Raw genomic sequence first — 23,624 nt, 5'->3', positions numbered from 1 at the left:
CTCGAATGAGATGATACTTCCACTCCATATGCTTTCCGCGCTTGTGACTCCTAGGCTCTCGGGAATTAGCCACAACACCACTATTACCACAATAAAGTGTGATGGGTTTTGACATGTTATGAACGACTTCCAGATCATTCAAGAATTTTCTAATCCAAATAGCTTCTTTAGTAGCTTCACAACCCGCTACATACTCAGTCTCCATGGTGGAGTCAACGATGCACCCTTTCTTGGTGCTTCTTCATATTACTGTCTCTCCGTTAAAAGTGAACATTAATCCTGATGTGGATTTTCTAAAATCCTTATCAGTCTGAAAATCAGAGTCCATGTATCACGTAAGGATCAAATCCTTAGAACCATACACGAGCATTTAGTCCCTCTTTCTTTGTAGATACTTGAGGATGTTTTTAACGATGGTCTACTGATCTAATCCTATATTAGATTGATATCTACTGACTATCCCCACTGTATAGCAGATGTCGGGTCTAGTATATAACATTCCATACATTAGGCTGCCCATAGTCGAAGCATAGGGGATCCGTCTCATTTCCTCAACCTCTTGTAGTGTCTTAGGACACTGTTCTTTAGACAATGTAACTCTGTGCCTGAAAGACAATAAACCTATCTTGAAGTTCTGCATCGAATACTTGATGAGCATCTTGTTAATATATGACGCTTGAGACAAAGTTAGCATTTTATTATTTCAGTCTCTAAAGATCTGAATACTTAGAGCAAACTGAGCCTCTCCCAAATCTTTCATTTGGAATTGGGTCGCTAGCCAGTTCTTAACCTCAGTCAGTAAACCTCCATCATTCCCAATGAGTAGGATATCATCTATATATAATACTAGAAAAACTACTGAACTGTTGATGATCTTCTTGTATACACAAGACTCATCAACGTTTTGATCAAAGCCATAAGATTTGATCGCAGTATCAAACCTTATGTTCTAAGATCAAGAAGTTTGTTTTAATCCATAAATGGTTCATTTAATCTTGCAAACCTTTTGCTCTCGACCTTGGGTTATGAATTTCTCAGGTTGCTCCATGTAAATGGTCTCCTCAAGACTGTCATTTAGAAAGGTAGTCTTGACGTCCATTTGCCAAATCTCTTAATCATTATATGAGGCAATGGACAGGAGTATTCTGATAGATTTCAGCATGGCAACAGGTCAGAAAGTCTCCTCATAGTCAACTTGGGTATAACCCTTTGCCACTAATCTAGCCTTGAAGGTCTGCACCTTTCCATCAACACCTCATTTCCTCTTGTAGATCCATTTACAACCTATAGGTTTAACCCCATCAGGTTGATCTACAAGATCCCATACAAAATTGAAGTACATAGACTCTATTTCGAGATCCATCGCTTTGATCCATTCATCCTTGTCATTATCCTCAATTGCCTTCTTGTAAGACAATTGATCCTCAATTTCACCATCAACTACCATAGCCAAGATTTCTGTTAAACCCATATAGCGAACAGGTGGGTTCGCAACCCTCCCACTACGTCGAGGTTTCCTCAACACTTGAGGTGGATTTGACCTACTGGATGATACTACTTCAACAAATCTTATTGAGGTACTAGGTTGTTCAACAACTCTCGTTGAATATTTGGTAGTTTTTTTTGGAAATTTCATTCAACATAATCTTACTTCTTGACCTGTGCTCCTTTATGTGGTATTCTTCAAGAAAAGTAGTGTTTGTCGATACAAACACTTTGTTTTCTTTATGATCAAAGAAGTAACCATCTCTCATTCCTTTGGGGTAGCTTACAAATAGGCATAATTTTGAACGTGGTTTCAATTTCTCTGTATTAGCCTTAAGCACATGTGCTGGACAACCCCAGATTTGAAAATGGCGCAAACTAGTTATACGACCATTCCATAACTCCGAAGGTGTTCTAGGAACATTATTAGATGGAACATAGTTCAGGATGTATGCTGCAATCTCTACTGCATAACCCCAAAACGAGTCAGGTAAGGAAGCGTAACTCATCATTGACCGAACCATGTCCAACAGGGTTCGATTCTCTTTTCTGATACACCATTTTTCTGAGGTGTACCAAGTGTTGAGTGTTGGGATACTATTCCATGTTCTATCAAATAGTTCTGGAATGTTAAATCCATAAATTCTCCACCTTGATCATATTGAAATATTTTAATCGTTGTGTTTAATGCATTTTCAACTTCAGGCTTGAATTCTTTAAACTCTTCAAAAGATTCAGACTTATGTTGCGTAAATAAACATACCTATATCTTGAATAATCATTAGTAAAGGTGATGAAATATTCGTAACCTCTCCTAGCTTTTAAATTCATCGGACCACAGAGGTATGAATGCACTAGCTCTAAAGGTTCTTTGGCCCTGTGACGTTTTTCAGTAAAAGGTCTCTCAGTCATTTTGCCTTCAAGGCATGACTCACACACAAGTAATGAATTTTTTTCTAACTCACTTAGAAGTTCATTCTTCACCAACCTCTCAATCCTAATTGTTAACACGATAATCTTGTAAGTGTTTACAGCTAAACATAATTGACAGTGTTTAGTGATCCTGCAATGGGAATCAATAGTGGGCCTCCCAATTTTTTATTACAATCAATTCCTTGATTGAATAACGCACAATTCAATTATCATTTCTTAATTATGTATACCATTTTTGTTTTGTTTTGTTCACCTTGTACAATTTAAATCTCTTTTATCTCCTTTGGCGTTCTTCAAAAATATATATACATATATATACATACATATATATATATATACACACTTCCTCTTTCCTCTCGCATTTTTTGTACGTAAAAACCAGAACAATATTCCAATTTATAAAATCTTCATCATCTTGCAAACACTTTGACATATACAAATGAGTGGGTGAGTATGAAGAAATTCAATTTTGTAGGATTATTAGTTAAGTAGATGAAACTTTATGATTGATTTTATTTTTAATATAGTTTGCGTGAAGTACTTAATTCCATTACTTTCTTAGAAAGAAAGTTCGAGAAATTTAATTCCTTCTTTATCAAGGAGGAAGAGTACATAGTTGATATATATATATATATATGTTAAACTAGCAACTTTCATATTTTTAATTGGAGAATTTTCAAAAATAGAAAAATAAGAGAAATTATTTATACGAAATAGTAAAATTTTAATCTTCTTTAGTATAGACTAATATAGGTTGATAGAAGTCTGTATGTGTCTATCAACAATAGAAACGGATAGAAGTCTATCACTGATAGACGTCGATAGAAGTCTATCAACATTTTTTTCTGTAAATAGCTTGACATTTTTTTCACTTGTGAATATTTTCCCTTTTAATTTTCATTCGAGATTTAGCTCACATGTGAGCAATAACAAGAACTTAAAGCAATATACTTTTCTAAAAAAAATAAATTATTTTTAATATTGTTCTAAGCTTGAGAGCGAAAGTTTTTGAGGTTGTGACTATTTACGAGGATCTTGATTATGTTCAGGAATATTTGGGTAGAATCTGATTGCTTGCAAGTGTTACATCTCTAGGAGGCATCCTTCTTCATAGAGGAAGCTAAGTCGAATGTGATCGAGTTGGAATTTATTTCTTTTTTTCATGTGTGGAGGGACGACAATTCATTAGTGAGAATGTTGTTTTGTAGTTTGTTATTGTGTTCTTTTTTGCTCATTTTTTTTTAAAAAAAAAACATGTAGAATTTGAAATAAATACAGCGATATTATCTAATTAAATCAAACTTCTAACGGAAGTTTTTTTTTTTTTTTTTTTTTTTTTTTTTTTTTTTTTTTTTTTTTTTTTTTTTTCAACAGAGAACAGTCGCAGAGAAATTTTATTCTAAAAGTATTTATATTAGGATTACATTTTATTTGAAAAGAAAAGAAAAAGAAATCTACACCTAAAGTGAAATTTGAATTAGAGGAATGAAATTTAAGATAATTACAATTTTTTTATTAAAAAAAATCTTACGTCTTTTAGTTTAGGCATTATCTTGTTGAAGTATAAAAATTCTAAAGAAAATAACAATAACATTTTAATTCTTATAGCATAAACTAGAAATATAAAATATCATTCTAGCAATCATCCAAAATTTCACTTACAATGCAAATAGAAGTATCTGGGGGATTTGTGGATGACCAAAAAATTGAGTCCAAAATGTCAAATGATCCAAATTAAAAAAATGTCAAAACGTCAAATGTAGGTGAAATTACTAAAACAAAACCCTCACGCATGGGGAATGACCCCTCTCTCGTTCCATCTCTCCTCTCTCACATCACTCTCCTCCCTCACATATATGTTGTCTCATCCGATCTCGCTCTCATCCACCCTCTGTGGTCTTACTTTACCAAAAGTTGGTCGTGTTGAAGTTGTTCGTGTGGTGTAACGCCGGAGAAGGTGTGACCGTCTTCGATCTAGAAGAAAAAAAAAGGAGAAGGATGAGATGCAATCTGGAGAAGAAAGAAAAGAAAAGAAGATGACGAAGAAGGGGAGATGCAATCCTGGGAAGAAAGAAAAGAACAATAAATAAAAAGAAGGACAATAACGTATTTTTACTTATCTAACGTGCGCAAAAGATCATTTGACATTTTTCTTTTTCAAAAAATTGGGTCATTTAAGTCCCGTTTGATAACTATTTGGTTTTTTAACCATACACGACCTTAACATTTTGGGTCCAAGTTTTAGATCAACGGTACAATTATTCCAAGTATCCGAGTAGGTACAACTTCTAAGTTCTAACATGTATTCCTTTGTTTTGTTTTATACTTTTTTAGAAAGTGTTCAAAATTCAAGCAAGTTTTGAAAACAAAAAGAAATAGTTATTATCAGGGCAAAATGCGAATGCACTTTTGATCACTGAAGTTTGGTTAGAGATGTCCATGAGGAGGGGTGGGATGGAGACGGGGAAACCTTCCCCACCCCCGCCCCCGCCTCAGAGACATATTCCATTCCCCGTCCCGCAAATTTCCCCATGGAAAACGGGACGGGGATTCCCCATGAAAAAAATTCTCCACATTTATTTTTCTCTAACAATTTTTTTTAAAATTTTAATTAAATATATATCTTTTTTACACTTCCTTAAACATTTTCAATACAATTTTCATTTAAATGAAGTATTATCAATTTTACTAATAAAAACAATAATATACATGCAATTTGAAAAGATATAATTAAAATGCTAAATTCTCTATAAAAATTAAAATTCAACAATTAGAACATATCTTAAATATTACATCATCTAAAGAATTAAAGTAATAAAAATCTTAAACTTAAACAATTAAAACATCCATAATTATCTTAACAAAGTCAGGGTGGAGTCCAGGTCGAGGAATATATTCCCCGTTCCCGACCCCCAATTGTAAATGGGGAAACAAATTTTCCATTCTCTCCCCCATTCCCCGTGTATTCAGAGATTCCCCGCCCCGTCCGGGACGGGTTCCCATAGGACCCCGACCCCACGAATTTTGTTGAGATCCCTAAAGTTTCAAAACAAGCATGATAATCCCTCACGTTGGCAAAATACTTATAAATGGTCCATAATTTAACTTTAACCTAACAAAATGATCATTTGGCAAATAAACTAAAAAAACAATTTTAGAAAAAATAAGGATTTTGCCCTTTCCAGCCAAGCGAACATGGGAAGGTGCCGATTTGCGCAGCCTTGTCGTCTCATATTTCGCTGCCGGTCACACCATTTCCATGTCTTTCGGTTCTCTTTCAATCTCTCCATTTTCAAGTGCACTATTGATCTCATTATTGGGAGAATCACGACGTAAGCCGCCAATAGGTTTAACGTTTAAGTACATAATTTTTCATAATCAGGAAACATATTAAACTCAAAATATTTCATTGCACACATTGAGCTTGCCTTCAAAATAAAAACCAAACTGTAAAATGCTGAAATAAATTTCATAATACCTCACAATGAAGATTGATATGCCTAAAACTAGGGCCTTTCTAAATCAAATATGGGAGTCAAGTAGGATAGGCACAAGAGTACAACTTTTCGAGGTTATTTAAACACCATAATCAACTAAGGTGTTGCCTAAACACCATAATCAACTAAGGTGTTGCCTAACATTTACCATCTCTTCCAAAATTGGAAAAACACTACGGATAACGTTGAGCCAACTAACCTGAACATAGTTCAACTGCTTGAGACTAAGCTTAGTTGTAGGCTCAAAATCTCCACCTGTTTCGATTACAATCCTGAAAGAAAAAACCCATAGAGAAGAGAACCAAGGCACCAGAAAAAGTTCATGAAATGTTACATACAAAAACCTAACATCACCATCACCATCACCATCAGCAAGAAGCTCTTTTGACAGATCCGTGCATCTCGAATCAGAACTCATACTATAGCAACCCAGAAGGGAGTCTACAGATTAACTGAAAATTTGTCTGAGTTATTGCACTTGCAAAGCAAAGCTCGACATGGGGGACATCATCAAAGTAGCTGTGCTTTAAAGCTCGGCATGTGTAGTTTTTTGTCTTCTGGATGATGAGACCTCCAGAGGTATAAACACTGGAAGGTCAAATTAAAGCAGCCTCGATGTGTAATTATGTTCCTTGAAGTTCATTGTACGACGATCATTGGGTGAGAATCACCGTACCCATTGAACAAAAATGAACACAACTACTATGGTTAAAATCATGCCTGCATATTTAATCCAATTATCAACTCGGTGCCGTCTCTCAATGAGTTTCAGAACGGAGTTGGAGAGCCCCACTGTGTTAAGGACATCTAGTGCCTTCCTTTGTGCTCTCTGATCCACAAAAACAAACGAATGAACATGAGAGACAGGGTTTATAATTGCATCTTTTACTCTGTCTGAGGAACAATCAAATGATACTAAGAAGGTCCTTTAGATTAGTACAATAATCAAGTCTATTTGTACAAAAATCAACGATAATCATGGCACCATCAAAGACCCTCTTAGGAGTGTTAGGCCATAAGTTTAGATTTGCATAATCTTAGGTTATAAAATTGCTAATCTCCCAGACTATAAATTTGTATCACAAAGCTTCTCTTATCCAATCCTAGATACTAACTACAAACTAAAACAGAAAACATGAGTCACGCCCGCCTAAATTTCTATAATACATTTTTTCCACACTATCTAATTATAATTCACGTGAAGTTGGACTTCATCAACTAAAACTTACTAAAACTATGAGCCAAACATTCTTTTAGAGTATTTAATTAGCATAATGCACATAATCTCAAGCCAATCAAAGTGCTTTTTACTCCAGGAGAACCTATAACCTCCAAAATATAGACAGACTCCAGTAAATATCCATATGTAGAGTACAACTTCCAAAAATTTAATCAATGCTTCCAAAACAACTCAAAATTGTCATACCTGCAGCTACATCCTAAAGCAACAATATAGAAAAAAAAATTTCACCAAATTTACATTTAAAGGGAATGCATCCATATTCTTCAAAGATTGTTTTAACAGTTAACAGTAACCGCAGCAAATAAAAACATATCTATCTACATGCTCTCAGTTATGCACATACCTTCAAGCGATCCCTCTGCTCGGAGTATTTGAAAAGGATAGCTTCTCCGGTTGCACTAGCTTCCTCTAACATCCGTGATGAATTTCGAACCGAATTCATCGCTTGTGCCTCATCGTCAAAAATTCTTAAAATGTGAGCAGAGTCACCATTCTACAATAGCAAAACTAAAGACCACTTAAAACGGAAGGTTAAAGAAGGGGTTCAGCCACCAGAAACCACAAGTAGCTAAAAACAAGTACTTACAGCTCTTCCGAGCAATTCTGCCCTCTCTTTTGCTTCCGTCATCCGCTTCTGATTTCTAAGAAAATACTTGTCCAAACTTTGTTTCATAGAATCAGCCTCTTCAGCAACCTGTTCCACCTTTCTGCAGAACAATCCCCAGTTGTAACACGTCAAGGTTAGGCATTATCAAATTGGACATGAGTCATAAGACCATCCATAATTACAATAAAACCCCAATTCCATATTGTAATCCGATCAAAATTCCATCCAGGATCTGAGAGACCACCCCATTTCATTTGTCTCTTTTCCCTAGATATACTGATTCAACTCCAAGGAAACAAAAAGTCACAACAGACAAACAGGAGAGCATAACATCCACCACGTTTGAATAAATTGACAAAACAAGTAATTCAGAAAGAATAAACAGAATTTCAATAAAATTAAAGAAAAAAACCCAAAAATAAAAACAAATAAAAGCCATCTAATTCAAAATTCAACAGTACAATTACAAATTACAAATTCAATAAGGGAAAACGCAAAGGTGGGAATGGAAGAAGAACCTTTTCCACAAATCACGTTGAGACTTGGCCGCAACAGACCGCCAGAGCCTATCCATCTCAACACAGAGAGACTGGATCTGAGTAATATCCCTCTTGATCGAAAAGGAGATCTCGGGGGAATCCATACCGCTAGCCGCCGTGTACTCGAGACGCTCCAGCTTCTCAAGCCCATCCCTAGTTTTCAAAAGCAGCCTCTTCGCACTCTGGTATATCTCCGAAAGCGTACTTCCTCCTCCTCCTCCATCCAAGGCCGACATCGGAATCAAACAGATAGCAATTAGAGATTTCGGTTTCGTCAAATCAGAAATCCGAAATGAATAAGAAATGGGATTGAAAATGAATCACGAAAACAGAGGAATTTGGTGGATTGTCGTAGGGAAAGTGAGAGAAAAATTGAAGTTGGCAAAAAACAGAACAAAGAATTTTCTCTGTATCGATGTCAATGGAGAAAGGAAGAAGACGAAGAAATAAAATGAATTGGTGCGGCGATGGACTGCACGGGTGGGAGACAGAGAAAATGGGTTTACTCAATTTCTCTAAATATAAATATATAATTACAAAATAAAATAATAATAATTATAAAAAAAAACCTCATGGACACGTGACTTCTAATGAAACCGATAAGACTTCTATCGGCCTAATATTAAAATTTGTAAATAATTTTCTTTATTTTTTCTATCTTGAAAATCCCACAACAAAAAACATAGAAACATCATTTATATTAAATAAAAACTATTCTAATTATTTTCATTTCACTTCAACTATGTTAAATTATAGACTTCTATTCGTACCTAGTTATAGACTTCTATCAATTTTTATTATTGATAGATATCGATAGACTTCTTTCAATCTCAATCAATCTCTATCAAATAATATCGAAATTTTACTATTTTGTATAAGTAAATCTCTTTATTTTTTATTTTCAAAGATTTCCATTAAAAAAAACATATATGTGATTAAATTTTTATTTATATATGATCAATCTATGGAACTATACTTCTATACTTATGAGGAGACGATCTTTGCCGTTTATTTTACAAAATAGATGTAAGTGTAGATGTTTGTTTGAAATGCGATGGAAGTGAGTTTCAGTTTACATAATAAATTTAGGTTTTAATACTAATTTGGTCCATGTATTTTTTATTTTGGTCCTAATACTTTTAAACTACTCTTTATACTTTTAACTTGGTTCATTTTTGTCTTTATACTTTTGAAAAGTGATAACTTTGGTCTTTTCATTTCATTTTTAGATAATCGAAATGATCATGTTTTGAAAGTCTAAAAACCAAAATGAACCAAAATTGAAAGTACAATGACCAAAATTAACATTTTAAGAATATAGAGACCAAAATAAACTAAAATTGAAAGTGTAGTGACTAAAATGAATATTTTGAAAGTATAGGGATCGAAATGAACTACAACTAACCGTGTATGAACCAAAAGAGTATTTAAACCTTAAATTTATGTATTCCAAAATTAAAGTTTTAGGTTGAATAAATCATACGTTCAATTAATGTTGACAAGAGATGGATGTGACTCTTCCACATTGTTCTATTAATCTCAATAAATGTAGTTGATCCCAATTTGATACATCTATTTGTAGGGGTCTTCAAAAACTCGATGACCCAAAAAATCGATCAACCTAACCCACCTTGTGCGGTTTGGGTTAGGTTGAGTTCAAATAAATGAAAATTTGAGTTGGATTGGTTCATGGGTTCACATAATATAACTCAAACCATCCCGAACCAACTCGAATTTATTATTAACTCCAAAATATATTTTTTTATTACTTATAACACAATTATTTATACATATATTGATTTCAAATTTATTTAATTTCAATATTTTTTTAAAAAAAATTATTATTCAACAACTCTTAAAAGTAGTTTATTTGCATTTTATAAATAAATTTTTCACTATATAAATTGAAATTAAATTGTTAATCTTGATTCAATAATATGAAAATAATTAAATTAGATTTTTACATATTTACGTTTTGTTTTTTTTAGAATAAAATTTTAAATAAATGACTCGATTAACTCGAACCAACCCAACCTAAATATTTATAGGTTGGGTTGGATTCATTTTTTAATAAAGATTATTTGGATTGAAAAAATTTACAATACAAACAATTGGTTTAGGTTTAAAAAATCTTTCAACTCAATCAAACACATTAACACTCCTACTATTTGGGTGGAGGTAATTACACGTTGACTCTTCCTTTATGTGCGTGAGATGCAAGAAATACAAAACAATACTTGTTTTTATATTATTAACAAATAAATTTCATGCAACCCAAGTTTTGATAAAAGTACCCAAAAAAAAATAAAAAAAAATGGAGATTTTTATCGAATGAAAGTGGTTACATGGGAAATTATGTACCATTTCGTGCATTGGAGTGACTTTAGCGGTAGATATGTGAAAATATTAAAATAAAAATTGTTATATTTATCTATATTATAAATTACAATATTCACATATTTGATAATCTAATTACTAACACACATTTTATCTCTTTATTCCAAGACAAAACTATATAATATTTATTTATTACATATTAAAAAACCACTATCTAAAATAAATTAACTATAGTTACAATAATTTCATATTCATGATACGTGTTTATTGACTAATTTAATCCAGAGGTGTAATGGTGATAAATAATTAGTTTGATTTTTTTCTAAATTAAAAAAAAAAAACAGATAGGAAAATAGATAAGAAATACGAAATAAAAAAACATATATAATATGTGATTCACATAGTTATGAAAACATTTTGTTACAAATTAAAATAATAGGAAAGGTTGAAAATATAATAATCAGACTCAAAATAGTAAGTATTATACTTTATTTATTTTTATTTTTTATGGGCATTCTATTAAAAAAAAAAATAGTAATTCTCAAAAACCCGTTTGTTAACCATTTATTATTATTTTTTTAAAAAAAAATTAAATATATGTCATCCACATTTCTTAAACAACTTCTTGAAAGTTATTTTTTGAGTTCTCAAAATTTGGATTAGTTTTTTAAATCATTAGCAAAAAATACAGGAAAAAAAAAAGAAATTTAAAGGTGAAAGTACTCTAAATAAATTTTAATTTTAAAAAAATAAGAAATAAAATAATTATCAAATGAAACCAAATTGACTTGATTTTTAATTAAAAAAAAATTGAAATCATTTCCATCCTTTAAAAATTAAAATCATTGAATTTGAAATTATTTCTATCATATAAGGAAGATCAAACGACATGGGTTTAGGATGATGACGTGGCGTGTACTGGAACCGTTAGATGTAACGGATCAGATTATTCGAGTGCCTTCACCACCTGCCTAATGAAGGTTTCAAATTGACATCAGCAGACCAATGGGAGGCCGCCAACTCACCGAGCACATGACGTGGCAGAGGCTCCGCGTTTTTCTAGTTGGTGGATTTTAAATGTCATAAAGTTCTCTGGCAATTAAGATCTTACTTTATTTTTTTCCCCTAGAAGTTGGACATAACTTTAGACAGTAAATATGATAAATAAGAATTCATAAGTATTTTCTTTTATTCTACTAGTCCTTGATACGCATAATGCATGTGATGTTTTTACATTTGATATTAAAAATATTTAAGTACGCATAATGAGTGAGTAATTAAGAAAGTTTAATTTAAAAGAGAGATTTAAGAATAATTGTAATTTAGGTATTATATAAATAACTATGACTAAATTTGTTAAAAAAGAGGTTATTCCACTTTTTTTTTTTTGGGAATGTGTTGTACATGTGGTGTATCTACATCTTATTGTATCATATTAACAATAATGATATAAAGGAAAAGCTACATTCTAGCAATAAAAATGAAAATTAGAAAAAAATAAAAAAACGATGTGATTTCTTTTCAATCGAAACTAGGGTTGTTCAAATAATCCAACAACCCAAACAATCCAGACTACCCAACTCAAAATATAAGGATTGGGTTGAGTTAGTTTTGTTCTGGTTAAACTTTTTCTATTTTTATTGGATTGTATCGGATCGCGAGTTAGCTAAAAGAATTTGGGTAGACCCAACCTAATCCAAATTATATATATATTAATAATATATAATTATTTTTTGTTTAAAGATTGATTACTTTATATTGATTAATTTGTGAATTTTTAATATTTTTTATAAAAATAATTTGATCTATGTTCTTATTGAAAGTTTGTAATAAATATCATAGATATTTGATATTTAGCCTTTGAATTTTATGAGATTTTAGTTATTAATCATGTGTTGTATATAAATTTACATATTTTTAATTAAAAAGAGAAATATAAGTTATAACCCGACAACACAATCCAACCCAACCCAACCCAAATTTTAAGGGTTGGGTTGGAGACTTTACTAAGGTTATTTGGGTTGTCAGCCCAATCAATTTCAGGTTAATCCTAAAAACATCCTCAATCTAACCCAATCCAACCCATGTACACCCCTACTTTTAACTTTTTACCGTGACTTTGCGAACATGAATGAAAGAAGAAAATACTTTATTTATATGAAAAGATTTTAGAGATAGAGAGAAATTTGAAGGGTTGGGAGAGTGAGATAAGAAAAATGTGAATAGGTGGAATATGGAAATGTAGGAGGAAGGCATGTGAGTGAATGAGTGGGAGAGAGGGAGAGAAATAATGAGAGGATTAATTGGATGGAAATGGAATTTGGAGGATTGTGAATGTCGGGAAAGGGTAGTAGAAGAAGAGAGCAATAAATAAACCATAAAAAATAATTTCAAATAAAACATACTTAAAATGACAAAATTACCACCAAATTAATAGTGAAAAAGTATATCATGAAAGGGTAAACTAGACAAAAAAAAATCTCCATCTCGAGATATACGTTTTTGCAAAAACTATTTTTCAAATGTAAGAAAATGAGTCAACTTATTTACAAATATAGCAAAATGTCAAGTTCAAATCAATGATAGACATTACTAATAGATTGCACTGTCCATTTTACTATATTTAAAAATATTTTTCTACAATTACCCCCCTTTGCAATTTATGTTTAGGAAAAAAAATACTCTTTTAGTTCATGAGTTTTCGAAAATTGATGCGTTTGGTTCAACTTAGCCATTTTCATATCTAAATTTTCAAGAATATGTTTAAAATATACCTCAACTAATAAATCAATTAAAATTATACAAAAAATTAAGCAAATAGGTGATGTGACAAGATAACTTGAAAAAAATATACTAGAATTAGCACCTTATTAAACTAATATACATTGACCTTAAAGGATTAAATATTCGAATCTCACAATATATTAACTTTTACTTGATTGGATCTATTAAAGTTTATACAAATTTTGCTCAATAACATATCAAAATTACATATGTAATTTCCTAAAAAACTTATCATAACACATGCAAAGTTGTGTAATATTTTCTAATACAAGCAACAAGGTCAATTTGCCACATTAAGGCAGAGCCAAATCATTTCTATTGACCTAAACCCCATGGTAAGCCAAGAATAAGGATCACCAATAAGAATAATTTCCTAAAGTGGTCTAAGACACATCAATCAAGCTGGTTACTATAAACTTCATCGCAGAAGTTACAAAAATTGCATGACTTGGTAGTTAAGTTCAAGAAAGTCGAGAAACTCCTACAGATCGACGCTTATGAACAGCAAACTGACGGAACTCTTGGCATCTCGAATCCACTACATCAATAAATGTACATTCTGCTCGAGAGGGCATTCATGCGCATTTTAGACAAATGAATAAAAACAATACAGATATTCTCATTCTCAAATCCATCCTTTCTTTTCTTTTATATATGTGTGTCCGGACCAATTCTAAGTTGAGTGTCAAGGAAACTTGTAGAAAATTAATTTCTAGGTAAAATCCATCCCAATTCTAAGTTGTTCGAGAATAGTTGCGTGAACCCTTTGCCTAAATTATAGTTATGGACATCAACAATAGGATGTTTCACTCTACATATACTCACATCCCTGACTCATAATAATTTAATGCAAGTTTGATGTAAATGTTGCCCAATCCTTTACACTACCTGTGAGTAAATTAGTATAATTATGATTTGAGAAGGAAAAAGAGGCTCATTATAATGGTGGCCATTCTAGTCTGGATTAGTACCCCAACCAAATTAGAAAAAAGCAAGATCACTCTTTCAACACAACTTGTTAATACCTTTTTTTCCCTTCTTTTTTCATTTTAATACTTGAAATCTTTGGACTGGTAGTAGCATACTAGTAACGTCTGTATTTTACAGAGGAAAAATCACTTACATTGATTTAGCGGAAAGTTGCACTTCGGTTTCCAGTTGCAGGGAAGGCATGGCGTCGTTTGCCTTGCGGTAATTCCACGGTGCCACTGTTCTTTTGAACTCTATCTAGACCTAAATCTAACTTTGCCCCAGCATTCTTTGATGCCTTTGGATCTTTGTCATTCTCAGGTTCCGAGTCGTCCTCCAAATCTTCTCCGAATACTACTTGTTTCCTTGCTGCTTCATAGTCGAATGGTTTGATCTGCAAAAAGTCACTTTGGTTTCCTGGATTTTCAGTTTCCCCAAGGTTCATAGCTTGTTCATTTGAATTCAAACATTTTTGAAAGCTAGAAGACAATTCAGACAGAGACATTGGTTCGTCATCGTCATCATCGTCAATTTCAAGAGGTGAACTAGCACTTAAACCCTTTAACTTCGGCTCATCAGTGGCTTCATCAACAGGATGCAACTCTTCATCTTCGTCTTCGTCATCTGAATCATCTTCCAACATGATAATCTCATCTGTCAGGAAGGGTTTTGGAACTGGCATTGCAGGAGGCTCTACATTCGAGCTTTTTGCTGACTCGGCAGCAGGTAGTTCAGAATTTTTAGTTTTCAATGCAGCCATGGTGGTTGGTTCTGCAACTGACTTCGACTGCTCACTCGTTCCCAAGAAAGAATGAAAGGGTAGAGTCACAGAAGATCTGATTTTATCCAGCTTGTTCTCTTCCTTATCCTAAAAAATTAGGCAATACAAATGAAGCAGCTGAGAGGGGAAGTAAAAGAAATGGTATCTCACAAGTTACACCAAAGGGAACCACCTTTTTATCAGTATCTAATTTTCTCTTTGGGGCCGAGTTTCCCAATAGCGAGCCAAGACCTCCTCGGTTAGTCTTCTTTTGCAACAAAATGTTCACTCCAGTAACCTTAAACAGGAATCATATAGGTAAAGTTCTAATTAGTCATTTAGTCTCTAACCATGGTTACTTAGAGTTAGAGCTATTTTAATACCTGTGCTACCGGATATTTATCGCCATTGGAGTGTTTGCTCAGCTCCGATGTTGTTGGGCCAACTTGAGAGTCCTGTCTACTCCCATTTAGAACAGGATGCAGTGGATAGTCTACCTTTATGGATTTTCCAGGTACAAAGGGCCGGTATCCACGTTCCAAGGGTGCAACTTTAGACTGAGAAGAGGGCAAACAAATTCGATCACTGGCAGAATTATCAATGGCACGGTCCTTCATATTCGGGATTGCATCAGGAATATTAGTTTCTTGATGTTCATTAGCCGACACATTTTCTTCTGATACCTGTCGTGTAAACAACATATAAAGTATGAGCCAGTTGAATATTAAAAATATCAATACCAGCAACGTGGAACGAAAGAATCATAAATATATCCAAAGCCCTCACTTGTTCTTTTATTTTTTATTTTATTTTTTTTCTGTGAGAAGGCAAGTTAGGACAACAATTAAAAGATGCATTAAGACTTCCAAATTATACCGATATTCTTAAAACTAGAATGAAAAGTTTGCAACTTGAAAGATCAGTCGTTGATCCGTCAATATCCCCTCATGATACCAAAATGAATTAGTTTAGTTCTTTTAATTATAAACTCAGAAGCCAGAACAACATTCCTCTTTATCTATCCTAGACATAGCATAAATACAGTGACATACAGAAGAAACGCGCCCCATTCATCTCATTTTAACAATTTTTAAGGAGTCAAATAATGCTAGCGCTAATTATATCTCTAATCACCATGAATTCATTGAAGGAGTCAAATAAACCTAGAGAAATGTTCTTTAGTCTGTTAATTATAATTGTGGTTTCAGGTGGTGTGACTGTTAATCAACAACAACATGAGGTTACAAGCACAAGCCTTACTGCCTCTATACGGACTTCCTTCAAACGCTCAGCAGCCTCTTCAAATGCACAAGAATTGAGCATCGAATGCCTGATGATGGTAACAATCGAAGCAAGATTGCGTTCAATATATGGATGCTTTGATTTCAGTAGTCTACGTAATTTGTTAACGGTGACAGGCATCTGCTTGGCTTTTAACAAGGAGAAAAATATGTTAAAATTCTGCAGTAAGCTACAAAAAATAAATTATTTCTAACAATAAATGCCAGCATGGCTTTCCCAGTTACCAATTTCCAGTAGCGTTTTGTTTGGTAATATGTAACCAGTACTTTCATCTTCTGCACGAGCAACAACATCTCGCCACTCAAAGAGACCCTGTTACATCGTAAATAAGGTTATTTACTTCCAGCAACATAAATTAAATATGACATATGATCTAGCCTCTAATGAATTTATCTTTTTCTTTCCAAAATAAATATAGAACCAATTTATATCATCTCTAAGAAGAACGCGCTATTGCAGAGGTACTCCTGTCAAGTGGAAAATGGCTCCTTGTTTTAAGGGTTAAGCGGAAAGGTGACGACAAGTCTAAAACCTTCTTCCTTATATTTTATCAGATAGCGGACTCTACCAAGAGTGCTGGACTGAGACAAATTACGGTTGGAACCTCAAATTTGGAGGAAAGTTGTAAGACATTGGGTGTGAAGAACCGGTTTGTACTGGTAACCCTCCATTATTTTTGCTGATAGGGGTCTTTTTTCTAATTTTATTAGCATACTTGGTGGACAGCTTAACTGACCCCTTTTTTGTATAAAAGAAATAAGATATTTGTAAGAGGTCTTCATCCCTGTTACCATCCTGATGACATATACTATGATAAAATGTAAAGTGTAAGAAAACTTACTGCAGCAACAGCAAGCTGCTGAGCATTGAAACCAGAACCCTGCAATCTATATTAAAATAAATAGAAATTAGGACATCAATCACAAAAACTTAAAAGTTCCACTAAATGCAGAGCGAAAAGAAAAAGAGAGATTTCACCAGCAGAAGTGAACTGCAAATGCTAATGTCTTTTTTACCCAAGAATGAAGAAAACTAACCCGTACACATAAAGATATGAACTTTCTGTCAACAGCTCCTTCTCGTAAAGATGCATGCATACGTCATGACTTCGCTTGTAGACCTATGAAAAACAAGGTCGGTTCATCAAAAAGGAAAAGTAATGCTACATAGCAGTAAAAACTTAACCTTCAGCCACCACAGAGCATAAAATTAAAGGTGATCTCCTATATTGAACCACACTGAATACCAGATCCCCCATCTCCCAAAAACAATTAAATGACACCAGACAAATGTTGAACCACACTGAATATCAGATCCTCCATCTCCCAAAAAACAATTAAAAAATTCAGTCAAAGATGCAATTAGCAGTGCCCTCTTAATTGAAAACATGAAGTGCAAGTTGATTGAATTTGAAATCTTACAGGCAGCAACCCAATATCTATACTGAAAAATATATAGATCACCATAAGTCAAATGGGATTTCACGATGTTATAGGGCAAATCTCATCTGACAGAATAAGTCCTAAACAGATTCTTTTAAAATGCTGAAGATGATGGTGGTGGTGATGCAACCTGTAATTCTTATTTCCATACTTCAAGGCTTCAAGCAACATCTTGCTTTAGAACATTGACAGAATGGAAGAATGAATTTCATCTTAATCCAGAAGAAGTACATACACTTCTCCATCAGCTCTATAACCATTTCTCTAAGCTGAATGAAATCCATTCAGATTCCAAGTTGTTTTGAAAAACATGTACTACTGGAAATGAAGAACTCGATGACCTATCATTTAAATAGCTAAAATTCAGTTCCTGTCCTGATACACTAATTAAGAACACAAACATTATTTATGATCTCAGTTACCAGTAACTTTAAAGAGAATCTACAATTTGTAACACAAACATGAAGGCGAAACAATATTAGCAGCATGTTACGTATACAGGTAGCTGAACGAAGCTCAACCACATTTCCCTAAATCCAAAAATTTCTAGTTTTTTTAAAACAAAATTGCATAAGAATATCGATAGCAACTATACCTCTACCAGAGGAAGGTCAGATTCTTCAGACTCACGGGGCATTGAAGACAGTTTCATCCTCATCAAATCATAAATATACAGCAAATAATGTGTATCTTCCCTTGCATATCTGTGATTAAAAGATATGGAGTTAAAGCATACAATGAAATACTGTAAAATAAAAGAAAACTTCAAGCAATACCTAAAGGATGGACTTGGTTACTTTGTTGATATATCATACATCCATGACTGGTTGGACATTTACAGGGAAAACAGAACACTAGTTACACCAAAGACTCTTACAGAAGACTCCATATGAGAAAAATTGCACTGATCTTTTAACTTAAGCATCACCGCATACCAGCGCTCTATTTTCTCCTTATCAAGTTTGTTTTAAATGTAGACCACAAGCTTAAAGATTTTACAACACTTGTCTTGTCTCACTCTTCAATTCACATTGTCAAAAGCATCCACACAGAGATTACTAGAGAAAAAAATAATAATGCAACAGAATAATTGGCATCTTCCGGGAGAAAAATATATAAACAAAGGTGTAACTAATAGGGAAAAAGGAAAAACTACATGACAAGAACCAACGACATTAATACCTCACCATCTCCTCAGGGAGAGGTCTTAATCTCCAGTCTGCATTTTGGTACCTGTGACAAATTTTAACTGTTAAAGCTACAGAAAAAGACCCGTTCAATTCCACACAAAGCATCCAGATGCAGAGAGAGAAAGTTCCTACTCTTTATTGGCTGCAACACCACAAAAGTGATGAAGGAGATACTCCAGACTATTTCTTTCCAGTTTCAATACTCTTGAAGCCTGAGAATAAAAATGTGTATGAATCTACAAGTAGAAAGTTATTCATTCTCTTAAAGTTAACACACAGAGAAAGACGGCCCAGTATCCTCAAAAGAAGTCTAAAGATAGATGATTCATGAAAATCTAATTAATCATAAATCAATCACTTATTCCGGGAAAAAGAACCTGAGGGCCACTAGCAAGAAATCACAAGTAGAGCCTTATTTGATGACTAGAAAAGCCGTCAAAACATGTAAAAACCATTAAACTTGGAACATCAACATCCTGATACACCCAAGCAAAGAAATATAGTTTTAAAAATGATTGCGATTACTAAGGATGATGATTTTTTTTATAATCAGAAATTCAGAAACGTTCTAGCTCTTATCATCGATGGAAAACCTGTACCAAATTTCAGGATACCTCTGAAAAAAATTTACGTGATAGCCAGAAGTTGCATAATTTGTGAAAACAATGATAAAGGGAGATAAAAGAACAAACACATACTCACATAGTAATTTGAAGATATTGAGATACTAATGCAAGAACTAAAGCACGAGTACAGAGAAGGGAATAACTATATACATCTGAGGGGATAAATTCATGCAGAAACCTAGGAATGAGATTGTAACTTGCAGACCATTACCTTAATGTAGACCTAAGAGAATTTAACAAGAGGAATAACCATAAAAAGACAAAATAACAAAACAAATACTTGAATGGATCCAAGATAATGGCTTTAAAAACACCACCTGCCCAGTGTCAAACAAGTTGCAAATATAAATCCCAAAGTCTCGTTGAAGCCACACGACGTCTCGATCTGCTCCATGCAGCACCTAAATGAGTATAAATATTATAATAAAAACCCCATGCAAACTAAAATGCCAACAAAAAACACTTCTTCTCCAACGCTAACCTTTTTCTTTGATGGATCCTTGAAAACCTCTCTCAGATAGGGCCCCACATGAATTCTAAGCTTCAATGTATCTACAACAAAATCCTCAGTTCTTGTAGAAATTTGCATCAGACAGGTAAGTCCTTGAAAGGATCGATATTGATTATGTTCCAAATCAACCTACAAGATTAACAGTGTGCATCAAATGAAAGAACACAGAAATCTAATTAGAAAGAAAATGTGAATATAAAAAGCACATCAAAAGTGAGTGTTAGATATTTATCAATAAAATCATAGTGTGAGAAATTTTACAAAATGTACTATGTTTCATTGCAAACTAGAGCCAATCTCTGATGTACTTGATAATAGTGCAACTAATCTTGAATTCATATTTATACATCTCATTGATTTCTTACCCAGCTCAAATTAATAATGCAAACATGAAAGCTTGGGAAGTAAACATTTGGTACACCAAAATAATTTAAAACACAGTCTAAATTCAGTAAATACAAAATAATTCCCTTTAATCAAATAGGGTTCCTCTTATGACATCATAAAATGAAATTAGTAATAGTTTTGTACCGCAAATTCGTTCACCCCTCGCAATTTAGCTGCCAGTTCTTTCAAATCATTGACTTCCTCTATGAATTTGAAAGGAGTACAATCCAAAGATGGTGGATAGATAGGTTGGAAATCTTCATTAATCTTATCGACAAAGTCCAATACGGAGAGTTTTTCCTGCACAAACAAGTAAATTGAAGTAAGCAACAACACTCGACTTCCATGATACACACCATACACTTGACAATCCCATTGAATTCCAATCGCTATCCCAGCTAAACCAAGGACCAATTTTACAAAAGATGAGCCAAAAACTTCTGGGCCTGGCCATGAAAATTTGGTCTTTCTTTTTAGTAGAGCCATTAAAATTTAGTATTTAACTTCCAGAAATAATCCTAAGCACCAAGATAAGTTAACTTGAGCCAAGAATATTCTCCTTCCTACCTTGTAATGAAAGAAAATGAAAAACTAACACTTTAAGACCACAACAAGCCAAAGGGGGTTAAACATACCAGTGGATGTACAAACCGCGAGCCATCTTCACTCCTTTGCAACCAGACATGCTCGAACGGCTGATTTGAATTATTAACCAAAATATTAAACTCATCCTGCGGTCTACGAATGGTTGGTATATGAAATGGCACTTTCGGCTTCACCCCTAAAGTTTTCTTATCCTTGGTAGCAACCTTCACACTCGACTCAAAACTCGAATCATGCATCTCGTCTTCATGACTCGGAGTTTTCTTCTTCTTCCCACACACCAACTGAAACCCATCATCAGGGTCTGCCGTCAAAGCCACTGCCCTCCCACTCTCCTCCTCCTCCTCCTTCCGAGTCCTCTGAAACTCATCCAGCGACACGTCGAACCGTTCAAAAATCTCATCGTTAACATTAACCAACCAATCATACGCGTCGTCGGTATCCTCAGGGAACGTCATTTCCTTACCCCAAACTTCGGCGGACGAGCCAATGGTCTCGAGCATCGACTGAGATTGGCGCTCGATGTTCCGTATTGGGATTTTGAATTCGTCGAAGTTGTAATAAAAGTGAAAGTCTTTTTCGGCCGGAATGCCCCGAGAAGAGGCGGCGAGCTTGGAGAGAGACGAACCAAGAGAACCACTGGTTAGGGATTGTAGAGTCTGAGCCTTCTGTGAATCAGACTGATCGACGTCCATGTTATGTTGTAAGCTAAGAGACGCCTCGCCGGACGTCAGAGCGATCCCCGTTGAGGTTATCGACGGTTAGGGTTCCGGAGAAGAGTTGCAGAGAAGAACTTCGTTTCGGCTTCGCATATACTTCACTGTGTGAGAGAGAGAGAGAGAGGAGAGAAATGAAAGTGCGAAGTGAGAGAAAAAAAAATATTAGGGTAGAGAGAGAAGGCCATGTCACGTGAGAGGACCAATGCGCACGTGACCTCAACCTTCGTGAGACTACAATAATAAATTAGGTAAATTAAGCTATGAGATGTGAATATTTATGTTCCTACTTGGCCTTTACCTTTTTTTGGTAATTGTTTATTTTTCTTTCATTATAATTATTACTATTATTTCACATGATCTATATATATATATATGAAACATAATGATCTAACGATATAAATGTTCGAACAGCTTTTTCTAGTTATAACTATTAAAGACAATGTGTATGTATCCTTTGTTGGGATTAGTGTCCTAATTCTCTCGGAGTCTCGTTGTTTTGTGAAGATGCACATTGTTCAATGAATAAAATAAGTGTTATTTAATTCTGACATTTACTCATATCCAATAAACAAAGCTCCTTGGTTATTTCATGTGAACTTAAGCATGTATATGTGATATACAAGTGGATTATGCCTTAAGTGATAACCTAAATCGGTCTGTAGTATAAGGATTAAGGTGGGATACCTGATCTTGGTGACACTACGGATACGACCCACTTTGTAAAGGTTTGCAAGTATTGTAAACTACTATAGATGGTTGATCATGACTATTCATATGGAGATGTGGGGTGGGGGTGTCCTATACAAATAGTTTGTATAAGACCTAAACCACGAGATGACTAGACTCTGTATATAACGCCGTTGATACTAAAGTCTTGCATATCACCCAAACGACCATAGGTGACACGATCTCAATCCCGAGTGTTCTGTGAACTCCTGCCTATGAGGGCGGTCATTTGATTAGTATGAGTGAGAGTGGCCAAATTGCCAACTCAACATGCCTACCTTTTTGGGAACTTATCTGATCTGGGAGCTGGGAACTCGATCCACAATATGGAATTCACTCTTTTCCCAAAGCAGGGATAAGTAGAGAGATTCCTCCTTTAGGGGTTGTTTTCAGGGCTTAAACATAATGGTCACAGCTTCTCTTTGGAAGAGAATATTCAGTCATAGTAGGACTATGACTTATGTTCATTAGAGGGATTAGTTGTACTTAAGGAGACAGATGTAACTACAGGAGCTTAACGGTTATTGACCCAGCTGAACTTACGAGCGATCTGTGAAGGGTTGTCGCACTGCTGATCGGTTAAGGTGGACACGTAATATATTTGTAGTGAGGAGAGTTCAGCTGTTGGTCTTTAGTGGAGTGTCTGGCAGTTAACGGATGGTGGATCCCGTGACTAAAGAGTTTAGTTAATTATTCACGTACCGTTGGAGCTTCGGATTTACAGGTCCATGAAGTCCCCTTGATAGCTTGGATTTATGTTGAAGGATCAAGTTTTTGGTATTGATTTGAAATGTTCAAATTGACAAGAGGTATTTTGAATATATATGATATAATCGGTATGATATATAAGATACATCTAGTGGAAGATTGATGTAAATGAGATTTACATTAAGTACCATGGAATAGAAAAAGAACTATGGTTTATATGTTTCATGAGATGACTGAATATTAAAACTATAGGTTA

The 23,624-nt window shown here is 34.1% G+C and overlaps 2 protein-coding genes across 4 annotated transcripts; both read right to left on the bottom strand.

Moving 5' to 3' along the window:
• Window positions 1–5,842: 5,842 nt before the first annotated feature.
• On the bottom strand, window positions 5,843–8,808 carry LOC120074688 (membrin-11-like). Its single transcript, XM_039027904.1, has 4 exons — window positions 8,284–8,808; window positions 7,745–7,865; window positions 7,502–7,651; window positions 5,843–6,744 (listed from the first exon to the last, which is right to left on the bottom strand). The coding sequence occupies exons 1-4, from the start codon at window positions 8,538–8,540 to the stop codon at window positions 6,583–6,585; spliced, it is 690 nt and encodes a 229-aa protein (XP_038883832.1). The 5' UTR covers window positions 8,541–8,808; the 3' UTR covers window positions 5,843–6,582.
• Window positions 8,809–13,620: 4,812 nt separating this feature from the next.
• On the bottom strand, window positions 13,621–22,074 carry LOC120074687 (protein RRP6-like 2). Of its 3 annotated transcripts, none has more exons than XM_039027902.1 (15): window positions 21,248–22,074; window positions 20,757–20,912; window positions 20,196–20,354; window positions 20,032–20,115; window positions 19,221–19,300; window positions 19,081–19,131; window positions 18,494–18,602; window positions 17,494–17,576; window positions 17,298–17,343; window positions 16,681–16,768; window positions 16,415–16,584; window positions 15,538–15,837; window positions 15,348–15,452; window positions 14,549–15,262; window positions 13,621–13,984 (listed from the first exon to the last, which is right to left on the bottom strand). In XM_039027902.1, the coding sequence occupies exons 1-14, from the start codon at window positions 21,908–21,910 to the stop codon at window positions 14,555–14,557; spliced, it is 2,802 nt and encodes a 933-aa protein (XP_038883830.1). In that variant the 5' UTR covers window positions 21,911–22,074; the 3' UTR covers window positions 13,621–13,984; window positions 14,549–14,554. The 3 variants fall into 3 exon arrangements, with proteins under 3 accessions (XP_038883830.1, XP_038883831.1, XP_038883829.1); XM_039027903.1 differs by having other exon boundaries at window positions 13,621–13,963; XM_039027901.1 differs by lacking the exon at window positions 13,621–13,984 and having other exon boundaries at window positions 14,317–15,262.
• Between the last annotated feature and the right edge of the window lie 1,550 nt (window positions 22,075–23,624).

The sequence above is a fragment of the Benincasa hispida genome, chromosome 3 (genome assembly GCF_009727055.1).
Source record: "Benincasa hispida cultivar B227 chromosome 3, ASM972705v1, whole genome shotgun sequence".
Lineage (NCBI taxonomy): Eukaryota > Viridiplantae > Streptophyta > Magnoliopsida > Cucurbitales > Cucurbitaceae > Benincasa > Benincasa hispida.
This window is presented reverse-complemented; position numbering and strand designations above follow the sequence as displayed.